General features: G+C 42.3%; 1 protein-coding gene across 2 annotated transcripts in view; it reads left to right on the forward strand.

Moving 5' to 3' along the window:
* LOC310720699 (mediator of RNA polymerase II transcription subunit 13-like) overlaps nucleotides 1-11024 on the forward strand; it is a 102093-nt gene extending 91069 nt beyond the window's left edge. For both annotated transcript variants that reach the window (XM_083531561.1, XM_083531560.1), the window contains exons 17-31: nucleotides 18-925; nucleotides 1027-1206; nucleotides 1614-1837; nucleotides 1924-2125; nucleotides 2584-2863; nucleotides 3043-3292; nucleotides 4228-4416; nucleotides 4527-4741; nucleotides 4823-4965; nucleotides 5827-5985; nucleotides 6178-6342; nucleotides 6520-6683; nucleotides 7797-7958; nucleotides 8103-8215; nucleotides 8473-11024. In XM_083531561.1, the coding sequence (XP_083387687.1) occupies nucleotides 18-925; nucleotides 1027-1206; nucleotides 1614-1837; nucleotides 1924-2125; nucleotides 2584-2863; nucleotides 3043-3292; nucleotides 4228-4416; nucleotides 4527-4741; nucleotides 4823-4965; nucleotides 5827-5985; nucleotides 6178-6342; nucleotides 6520-6683; nucleotides 7797-7958; nucleotides 8103-8215; nucleotides 8473-8605 (3487 nt within the window). In that variant the 3' untranslated portion in view covers nucleotides 8606-11024. The remainder of the gene's footprint in view (nucleotides 1-17; nucleotides 926-1026; nucleotides 1207-1613; nucleotides 1838-1923; nucleotides 2126-2583; nucleotides 2864-3042; nucleotides 3293-4227; nucleotides 4417-4526; nucleotides 4742-4822; nucleotides 4966-5826; nucleotides 5986-6177; nucleotides 6343-6519; nucleotides 6684-7796; nucleotides 7959-8102; nucleotides 8216-8472) is intronic.
* Nucleotides 11025-11552: the final 528 nt, after the last annotated feature.

Below are 11552 nucleotides of genomic sequence, written 5' to 3' on the forward strand. Positions count from 1 at the left end.
CTTGAATTTCTCTAAAGCAATGTTCCCAGCATCGGCGCTCTGCAGGACCAAGACTATGCCCAGATGAGCACTGGTACCGCCTCTGTTGGCACAGCAGGTGGAGTCTTGCCTTCCCCAGCAACACCGCGTTTTTCTGTACCCACCCCACGCACCCCACGAACTCCACGTGGTGTAGGAACTGCCAGTGGGCAAGGCTCGATCAAGCAAGATGGTACAGAGCTCAGCTCACCCATTTCCACGCCCTCCACTGGTCTACCCCTGAGTTCGGTAGAGCCGCTGGCATCCGGGCCAGTTTTGCCTGAGGCGCACAGCCTCTATGTCATCCTACTTCTCTCTGATTCTGTCCTGGATGTATTCAAGGACCGCAGCTTTGACAGCTGCTGCATTTGTGCTTGCAATATGAACGTGAAGGGTGCAGATGTGGGTATTTATATTCCCGACTCCACCCAAGAGGATCAGTACCGCTGTATGTGTGGCTTCAGTGCCATCGCTAACCGGCGTCTGGCGCACGGTGCCGGACTCTTCCTTGAGGACGAGCTGGACATCTTTGGCCGCGGCTCTGAGGCAGGACGGGCGGCTGAGAGGAGGCTGGCACTTGGCAGGAGAGACACGCCTACCGGTGGGAGGCGAGCCCAGGAGCAGACGCCATTGGAGGTGCTGGAACTGATTCAGGAGCAGTGTTCCCAACCAATCTTGTCTGTGGCATCGCTGCATAGTCCTGCTGCTTGTTCTTGCCGTAACAGACAGAGGGCGCTCTTGCAGAGTTGGGTAGCTGATCGGCTTTGGGCAGACAGTAGCGATGCATGTGTGGAGTGTTACAACGCTCTGGTGCAGGGGCTGCAGTACGTCGACAATGCAGCCGGTGGAAAAGTGGAGCAAGCCTTAGTAAGGAGCAGCGCCCTGCACTCCTGGCCTCACACGAATGGTAAATATGTTCTCGTATTTTATTGTAACCCTGTGAAACTGTTTTTTTTTTTGTTGTTTTTTTGGTGGTTAAATGATTATATAAAATGTGTGCTTCCACAGTGTTGGATATCAGCATGCTGTCCTCTCAGGACGTAGTACGCATGCTGCTGTCTCTACAGCCTTTTCTGCAAGATGCTATTCAGAAGAAGCGCACTGGCCGGACTTGGGAAAACATACAGCATGTGCAGGGCCCACTTACTTGGCAGCAGTTCCACAAAATGGCTGGACGAGGTTCCTACGGTTAGTCTGACGTTTTTGAATAATAATGAGTATTCTATTATTCTGTTCTATTATTAGCTGCAAAAAAGTCGATTTTGAAAAGTAATGCCTTCAAAAGTAACTTCTGTAATCTTTTCGAAAATTTCAGCTCGTTTTTTACACTTTACTGAATTATTTCCATTCGGGGAGGCTTTTAATTGAGCTTCACTACAATATCTAACTTTTTGCTCAACTACATTTGGCAAAATTAGTCTTGCCTTTATATTTATGAGTGGATTAAAAACCCACTAATAAGGGTAGAGCGCGCTCTGTTTTGATTGCAGCAAGCAGAACCTTCTAAGAGTAATACAGTAAATAATAGAAGAAAGTACGTGTTTTGTGTACTTCCTCCACCACTGGTTTTTGAATATATGTGCTTTGACTTCTAGGTTCTGAGGAATCTCCTGAACCGCTCCCCATTCCCACACTGCTATTGGGGTATGACCGAGATTTCATGGCCCTTTCCCCTCTGGCTCTGCCCTTTTGGGAGAAGTTGCTTCTGGAACCATATGGGGGTCAGAGGGATGTTGCATTTCTTGTCCTCTGCCCTGATAATGACATCCTCCTTGCTGGAGCCAGAACCTTTTTTCAGGAGCTTAGTGCTGTCTATGAGGTATTAAAGCCATGGTATATTTAAAAATTCCTCAGACTAATAATATGATTTGGTGTCATTACCCCATTTTTCTGCTTGCATTTCAGTCTTGTCGGTTGGGAAAACACCATCCACTGGCCCGAATGTCCAGAGATGGCATTGTACCAGTAGGGCCAATGGAGTCTGAGAAGTTGGCGGAGAATGGAGGAGAGATGGATGAGTGGATGACAAGGCCCTGGGCAGGTCAATACCGAGAGGATCATTTAAACAAACTCAAGCTCTATGCTCAAACCTGCAAGCAGAAATTATGTAAGTATATATCACCAGCTGGTACTTATAGATATATAAAGGATAATGTTGTGGAGCTATATCTCGTGTTGCTAAATCAATATTATCTAAGTAATTTAATTGCCAAGTGAGTCATACTGTAAGTAGAAATACATGCTGAAAATGAAGTGGCCTTGACTTATGGCTATGATAACACAACTTGAAATAAATATTGGCACCTCAAGAAAAGCATGTGCTTATCAGGAGATTGTGGGTTCAAATCTTAACAATGCCACAGCTACCCAGTGAAGTAAACTAAGGAAGCAATATTGTCTCTCTTTCCAGTCAATCTAAATAACACTTGACTAGCTTTTGTATGTGAAAGAGGGCAGATAGCCTACCAAGGGTGGTTAAAAAGAAAGGTGTGGTTAGCAGAGGTGGTACATCAAAACTCATCTGAAACTACATTATGTTTTTTTGTCTTGCTGGTTACTTTCCAGCCCCACAGCTCTCGACTCTGTCATTAGACAGCAGCCTACTCGTGCCCCCAAAACCCCAACCTAGCTCAGCTCCTGTCCCTACCACCCAGTTGAACCCCAGCACCGGGGCCCCTGAAGGAGAAACAGCAGCAGCAGCTGCAGGAGGAGTCTCTGGAACAGGAAATACGCCCACACCAACGAATACCAGCGCTAGCCAGGCCAGCACAGAAGGTGCAGATACACAAAGTGTCACTAATACAATGGCAAACCAGCAAAGCCATCCAACAGAGAGTGCTGAGAGGTGAGCATACATACTGAATTTCTCCATCTCACTTAAAAAGGAACGTACCTGATCAATAAAACCAAAAATTACTTCTGATGTTTTTACTATGTCTGTCCATGGTGTATATTACACGATTATTTATGCATGAATTAATGTCAGTGAAGTATAAACAGCGGCACTGGATCTTTTCCTAACAGCTTGGCAGAGCGAGAGCGAATAGGCATTCCCACGGCGCCGCAGTCTGCCGATAGCCATGCCTACCCACCAGCCATAGTGCTGTACATGGTGGACCCCTTTTTGTGCTCCGGATCAGGAGTGGGGTCAGGTGAGGAAGAGGAAACAGAAGAGGTGGAGTCACACAGCATGTGGTTGCTGGCGCTTCTGCGCTGCTATACAGATATGCTGAGCACACTGCCAGAGAATTTACACCCAGCGCTGGTGTTACAGGTCAGTCGAGAGATATATGTATTGAATACATAAAATACCTTGATATTTCATACACACTGTATTGTATTATCAGCAGGCACTGTATCTACACCGATCAGGCATAACATTAGGACCACCCGCCTAATATTGTATGGTAAATCAGACCACACGGGCCAGCCTTCGCTCCCCACGTGCTTTAATGAGCCTAGGCTGCCTATGACCCTGTCGCCGGTTCACCACTGTTCCTTCCTTGGAGCACTTTTGATAGATACTGACCACTGTAGACCGGGAACATCCCGCAAGAGCTGCAGTTTTGGAGACGCTCTGACCCAGTCGTCTAGACATCGCAATTTGTCAAACTCGCTCAAATCCTTACGCTCGCCCCTGCTTCTAACACGTCAACTTTGAAGCCAAAATGTTTACTTGCTGCCTAATAAATATATCCATTCACTAACAGGTGCCATGATAAAGAGATAAACTTTCTTTCGGCTTCTCCCATTAGGAGTCGCCACATCGGACCATCCGCAAGTTTGATTTGGCACATGTTTTTAAGCTGGATGCCCTTCCTAACGCAACCCTCCCCATTTATCCGGGCTTGGGACCGGCACTAAGGCTTGTGCAACCCTAATGGCTGGGGTTGGTTCCCTGACCGGGGATCGAACCCGGGCCGCAGCGGTGAGAGCGCCGCATCCTAACCAAGAGATAATCAGTGTTATTCCCTTCACCGCTCATAATGTTACATTGTCATTATGTTATGTCTGATCGGTGTAAGTATATTTAATTGGTACATTTGTAACTCGGAGTGTTGCGTACACAATAATGCTGGAAGAAGTGTTTAGTCAGCACTACCTTCTTCTTAATTTTGAGATGAGGTCTGGCAAAAATTAGGTTGAATATAATGTCTTTAATGGTTTCCACATTATTCAAAACAATTGATCAAATGTGCTGGATTTTAGGTGGTGCCATGTCAGTACCTGTTGCAGCCAGCCAGTGGTGAGAGTCCTCTGTACCTGCAGCACCTTCGGTCTTTGGCTTTCTCTGCCCATTCACAGTGCAGGCGCCGACTTCCAACACAGACACACATCAAGTCGCTCACAGGCTTTGGCCCAGCTGCTACCATTGGTTCTTTGTTCAAGAGCGTGGAGGTAAGCTTCATTCTGATAATGATGTAGTCTTTCATGTTCACTTAAGTCTGCTTCAAATGACAATTTTCAGGGGTCTGTTAACTTAACGTAATTGTATGTGCCCTTGGCAGAACCCGAGCTCTATGCAAGTGTACTCTCCTCCGTTTGTCCTGGCCCCTCTGCGCACTAAGCAACCGGATGTAGGGGAGGAAGCTACCACACGCAACAATGTGCTCTTTGTGGGATACTGTCTGTCCCATGACCAACGTTGGATTCTTGTCTCTTGCACTGATCAGCAGGGGGAGCTACTAGAGACCTGCATTATCAACATTGATGTCCCCAACAGGTAGGGCCTGCGACACAACTTATTGATTATGATGGTTTTTTTGTAGATTGAGAGAAATAAAATGGGGTTTTTGCCATGCAGGTCTCGGCGCCCCAAGTTTTCCCCACGCAAAATAGGCCTGCAGAAACTGTGGGAGTGGTGCATCGGGATCATCCAAATGACAGCAATTCCTTGGAGGATAGTGATCGGGCGATTGGGTCGATTAGGTCACGGTGAACTGAAAGGTTTGTGCAAGTTTCAGCCTGTGTTTATGGCTGCTATACAAAGTTACGAATCTCCACCTATGACTTGTCTGTGGTTTGTTATCAGATTGTGTTCTGTTTTTCGGCACAATTGTAATGTCTGTTATTAAGTTCTGAGCCTTGTCTCCTGTTTCCTGTTGTCCTGGCACTAGTTTAGTCCCAATTTGCTTTTGAAATTCACTCTATTTCTCTGGGGAGATGTTCCACCAGCTTTTGGACAATTGTGTTCATCTGCCACAAGGGTGTTAGTAAAGTCATGTATTGATGAAGGTGAGGTGAGGTGGCCTGGGAAGCAGTCAGTGTTCCAACTCATCCCAAAGGTGTTCAGTAGGGATGAGATCAGAGCTCAATAGCAGGCCACTCAAAATCTTCTTTTCCAAACCATGTAAACCAGATCTTCATGGAGCTTGCATTGTGCACAGGGGCATTGCCAAGCTGTCATGCAGGTTTGGGTTTCCAAGTTCAAGTGTACGCAGAATTTTATTAAACCGCATCTAAAGTCAATTGTGTGATTTCAGCTTTTTGATAACATTTTGGAGAAGAACCACGTATGGCAGGAAAGGTCAGGTTTCCTAATACCTTTGTCCATATTGGAGTATAAAGATGGTCCCTGAGTTAGGATGGTTTGACTTATGATTCTTTGATCTTCTGATGGCGAAAGGAAGATGACAAAATGAATTAAAAAAACACTTTTCGCACAGCAGGCAAACGTAGCAGCCTACTCAGGAACCGGAGCTCTTTTCCGTGGTCTATATATTATTACAATTAATTGCAGTCAATGTTTAGCTAACTTTTTAGAGTCGACTATTAGTGCTTAACCTTGATCTCTGCCTCTCATGTCAGACTGGAGTCTGTTGCTGGGTGAACACTCTCTGCACTCGATTAGCAGGCAGCTGCGGGAGGCATGTCGCATGTGTGGCATTTCAGCCGCTGATTCGCCATTCATCCTCAGTGCCTGCCTCGTCTCCATGGAGCCCCAGGGATCCTTCGTGATCATGCCTGGTAAGAGCCGCTACTCTTAAAGATTTCATGATGAACAGGCTGACTTTCAAATTTACACTTTCTATATGTATTTATCTGGCTATCGATGATAGAGCTAGGCAATTCATTTTCACATGGGGTGGCAATAGGCACCAGTGACTCAGTAATGGTTTTTCAGCTTGACAGTTCTTTTCTGGATTTTTGTGTTTGCAGATGCCGTGACAATGGGATCAGTGTTTGGCCGCAGCACAGCTCTTAACCTGCAGACGTCTCAGCTCAACACTCCACAGGATGCTTCCTGCACCCATATCCTTGTCTTTCCCACATCCTCCACCACGCAAGTGGCCCCAAGTTCCTACCCGACTGAGGACAACCCAGGTATGTGTAAACTTGTTAAAAAAACAGCAGTTTCTAATCTGTCTGCAATTGATCAGTGTTACCGTCATACAGATCTCACAATGAAACCTGCACTCAGTACTTTTACCAGCAGAAGGTGCTGTCCACCTACAGGCTGACTCACCACTCTTTTTTTTTTTTTTGTCCTAAACCTTCTAGATGATATATTTGGCCTGCCGTTCACGGACGACCTGGAGAAAGACATTGAGCACGATATGATGTTGATCACCGGAAACCTTCACGCTTCCCCTAACACTTCTCCTGTGCCTTCCCCCGGCTCCCCCTCTGGTCTGGGGGTGGGCTCCCACTTTCCTCACACACGGGTTAGCATCTTTTTACATGCAACACCTGTTAACTCTTCCCTCATTTATATCTAATTCATAACAGAGTGCTGTTGAATCCTTAAACCTGATTGGATAAAAAGTTCTAACGGTAGTTGTTTTGCATTATTCCACTAATTCCAGTGATTGTTTCTATAGTAACAGCGAATTTCATTTATCATTCAGTGTGTTTTTAACAGTCAGCAAGACTTCAGACACATGGGAATCACCAGGAGAGGTTTCTTTTCACTCTCTCATTTTATTGCAACTATAAATGGATTAAAAAAAAAAAGTAGAACTTAAATCTCTAGTTAGGCAAAACTTCAGCCGGTTATGGGAAAATATCCGTTTAATGAAACTCCTAATTATTCTTACTTATGTATTTATTTATTAAATCTCGCACCATATCTCGATGTGGTTTTCTTGTCCCTGGAAAAGCTGCTTAAAATTTTCCACGCACTAAATCAGTGTATTAATCACCAGCTTTAAAAATCATTCCCGGCTCTACACGTCCACTGTGGAGGGACTTTTTGAACGCAATGTATTTTAATAAAAATATAAAAATCAATTTCAAATTAATAAAATGTGACTGCACTTTAGAGTTTTTTTTGTGTTTTAGTTGGAAATGATCCCAAACTTTTAAAACTTTCTGGTGATTTTTTTTATCTGAATTTTCTCCTCGCCCCTCGCTGTTTTCTTCCCGTTTTCATTTTTCATTCTGCAGCGTCTCCTGTGTTACCTGTCCATTGCGCTCCAGAGTTTAGGAGTTTGGTGCATCAATAATAATAGTCTGTGGGAAACACAGTGCTCCATGTTTAGGTGAAAAAACTAAACGAAGCATCGAGGCAAATAAGTTTACGAAAATAAAGTCAGAATTGCGGAATTCATCATATCGGAAGTCAGAATCCGGGGAAGTCAGAATCCGGGGAAAAAAGGTGGAATCTAAAGAAATAAAGTCAGAATTGCAAAAAATAAAAAGATGGAATTTCGAGGAATAAAGTCACAATTAGGCAAACATTTTTTTCACACACTTTTAAAATGAAGCAGAATCCTCATACTTAGTTCCTGCCCATTTAAATGGACTTTCTTTTTGTGTGTGTAATGTCTTGTGTACAGTGTCAGGGTGAGCGGTTGTTGTCTCGAGAGGCTCCTGAAGAGCTGAAGCAGCAGCCCCTGGCTTTAGGCTATTACGTCTCCACTGCTCAGGCAGAAGGACTGCCTCACTGGTTCTGGGCTTCGTGTCCTCAAGCGCAGAACCAATGTCCACTCTTTCTCAAGGTAGGAATCAAGGATAATGTCCTCTAAATGTTTTTATAATCACTAATAATCTCTACACACATGCAAAAGAAAAAAGATTGTGTATTTTTATTAAGAATTATAAAAGGATGTTTAAAATGTGATCCGTTTGTGTTTATTTTAAAGGCCTCTCTGCACCACCACATCTCCATAGCTCAGACAGACGAGCTCGTCGCCAGCAAGACGTCCCAGAAGAACCCACATCCACTGGACTCCAAAACCACTTCAGATGTGCTCAGGTTATTATGGATTAAAATCATATTATCCATCAGTCTGCCCTTGTGTTTAATCATTTTTTCGTGCTGTTCACTTTATACTGATACAGTGGAAAACATTGAAACTCTGAATACATAATTGTTATGCTGAATAATCCAAATACATAATAGTGATTTTAAAATGATTTCTCATATTCATACAAAAACCGAGCCTACAATGTGATTAAAAGTCATTTCGCTTCCTGTAAACATGAACTAAAACCTATACACTTGTGTTTCAGGTTTGTGCTGGAGCAGTACAACGCCCTCTCCTGGTTAACCTGTAGCCCGGCCACTCAAGACCGCCGCTCCTGCCTCCCTGTGCACTTCGTCATCCTCACACAGATGTACAACGCCATCCTGAACATCTTATAGGACTAGTGGAGTGAGGCCAGCACACCTGGATGCAGCTGCGTGCCTCTGAAATGGGTGTTTGGGCCCATTGTTCTGAAATGTAGCCATCATTCGTGGGTTGAGGTTCGAAGAGGAAACTGTTTGCTCTAGCACTGCCTTTCTTTACGCAACGGATTTCTGGATTTCTGGGCTTTTGACTTTGAACCAACAATGGCAGCTTGTGCTATCCATAGAGGCCAGTCATCTTTTTTTTGGTTTATTATTTATTTTTTTTTGGTGGAAGCATGCGACCATCTCAGAAATAAGCATAGTACAATCACTACCCTTTAACTCTCAGCTGCTGACTGGAGGAAAAGGGTTTTGAATCTTGCACTTTTTGGATAAACAAATCGAGCTTCAGATGGCAGCCATACTTTTTAAACGTCTTTTCTTTGCTCTCCTCTTTCTCCATTTAAGACCCTAGCAAATTGGGCTGGCTGGAAGAATCATTCAGTAATAACACTATGGATGCTAACATCATCTCAGAAGGCCTCTGGTTGCTAATGTATCAGCAGTTTTATCGCTTGCCCACAAGTCATGCAAATGTGGTCTACAGACATGGATGGAGCAACTGGTTGACCTGATTCGAATGCTATTTATATTGCAAGCAATTTTTCCTACATTTTTTTGCTTGGATTGGTTCTGTTTTGCTAGACAGCTTCCCTTCATAAGTCTGACATTCAGTTGTTTTAAACACTACTCAGTTTGTCTCCAAATTCATCAATCAATTCCACATATTCAAAAATTCCCCCATTATATCTGAATCCGATCCAGTGGCCTCTTATAAGATACATAGCTAATCTAGGACCACATTTGAAAGATGTTCAAGCCTGAAGCAGTAGCACGGTGGTTAAGATGTTGGAATTATGATCAGAGGGTCATGAGTTCAAATCCCGATTCCAAGCTGCCACTGGTGGGTTTGAGCAAGGCCTTTAATCCTTGCATTAGTGAGTTGCCCCGGATAAGGGATCTGTCGGTAGATCAAACTACTGTATCCACATAGTCACAAAATTATTGCTAAAAGGTTCTGTTACAGCAACAGCCATTTTCCCACAAGCCTTGAATCTTCATGGAACAACACACACTCATTTCTTTCTACGGCCTGAACCAATATGCAAGAGACTCTCTCCATCGCACCCCAAACTGCCCACGGTGTGTAATCAGCCCATAGTCTAATGGACCAGCAAGAGAAGCCCAGCTAAACTTTTTTTTTTTTTTGTAATCTATTGTACAAAGCTCTTCTGATGAGATCTCTCTCAAATTTGTACTTTAAGCTGGACCCTCGAGAGAGAAAACGCAACGGACTTCGTTTAACAATGGCACTTTCTCCCTCGCGACCCTGATGTACATATATTTGCCAGCTAATATTTGACAATGAAATCGAAAAAACTCTTGTTTATAGTGTAGACTTTGCAGAGAATTATTTTTATGAATGCAAGCAAAAAACAAAAAAAAAAAAAAGAATTGACTAATTTCCTTTTTTTTTTTTTTCCTTCTTCTTCTTCTTTTCCAAAATTCAAATCGAGAGCATCAAGATGGTAATTTTAAAGAGGATTGTACAACAAAAATGTTCAAATGCCATATTTATATATTATATATCCCATTGTATACATTTACATTTATATCAAATCTCTTTCTAGCTACCACAAAAAAGGGGGAATATTGTGTAGGGATTTACATAAAAAGAAAAAAAAGTCTTTCAGGAGACAAAACAGAATAAAGTGTTTATGAAATGAATGCATTAAGTTGCCTATTTTTTATTTACACTCGTCTTTTTTTTTGCCTTTTAATTTAATGCGTTAAGTTAATAGCTGAACAATGCAGAAATGATATATTTATGAAGTGTTTTTCTATCACTGCAAAATGAACTTGAACTAGGCAATAGATCGAATTCAGTGTATATGAACATGAAACCTATTGTACATTTGAACTAATATGCATTATTTGTAAGGCAAGTCTTTAAAGATGTCAAAATTGAACCATCAGAAAAAAGGCCTGTTTCTTATTCATTCACAAACGTTGCCCTGTAATTTGTATACTTCCTTGCATGTTTGTATATACACTTTTCAGCAGTGTTTTTTTTTTTTTTCCTCTCCTCCGTATTTTTTTGAAGCTGTACATTTCATGGCATTATTGAAATTATTTTATTTTTTATTCTACATGACTCCTATGAAGTTTTTTTTTTTTTTTTTTTTGAGATAAAATTATACAGTATAGCCACCTCATTCAAATACAGCCAAGGGTGCATTGCCAAGACTTATGTATACTAAGGACAAATACTTTTGGGGCAGGTTTGTTACACCTACCATCATTTTGAATATTTAGCAGATCTGTCTCTGGGAAAAAAAAAAGGATCTGTAACTTTTACACTTTTTTTTAAAGTAAATTATTCAAATCTGAACAGATTGTGTGTGTGGTTTTTTTTTTGTTCATGTTCATTTGTCTAGTTAAATTCTACTGAGTCGGAACTAATTTCAATTGTTGGAAATCAAAATAATGGATATATTAAGAAAAATGTCACACTGTGTGTCTGTTTCATATTTTTAAATACAACAAAAACATTGAGTTGTTAACAGGAATTTAATAGGAGACATTAATTAATATAAAAAATTTTTATAATATGATGTAATGGAAGCTCAGTGGTTCAGATGTTGGGCTTCTGATCTGAAGGTCATCAGTTCAAATCCCTTCACCACTAAGCTGCCATTGCTGGGCTCCTAAACAAGGCCCTTTACCCTCAAATGCTCAGTTTTATGAATTACATAATTGAATCGCTCTGCATAAGGGGGTTTGCCAAATGTCGTAAATGTAGGGTAAGGATTAGTTCTGTGTGTCACTGTTCTGTCGGAAGATTTGTCATTTACTGTATAACCAACCAGTAATGGTCAGTATCGCTCCCTGGCTTTGGCGTAAAAAAACGTTGTTATTT

Source organism: Silurus aristotelis (genome assembly GCF_946808225.1).
Source record: "Silurus aristotelis genome assembly, chromosome: 26".
Taxonomy (NCBI): domain Eukaryota; kingdom Metazoa; phylum Chordata; class Actinopteri; order Siluriformes; family Siluridae; genus Silurus; species Silurus aristotelis.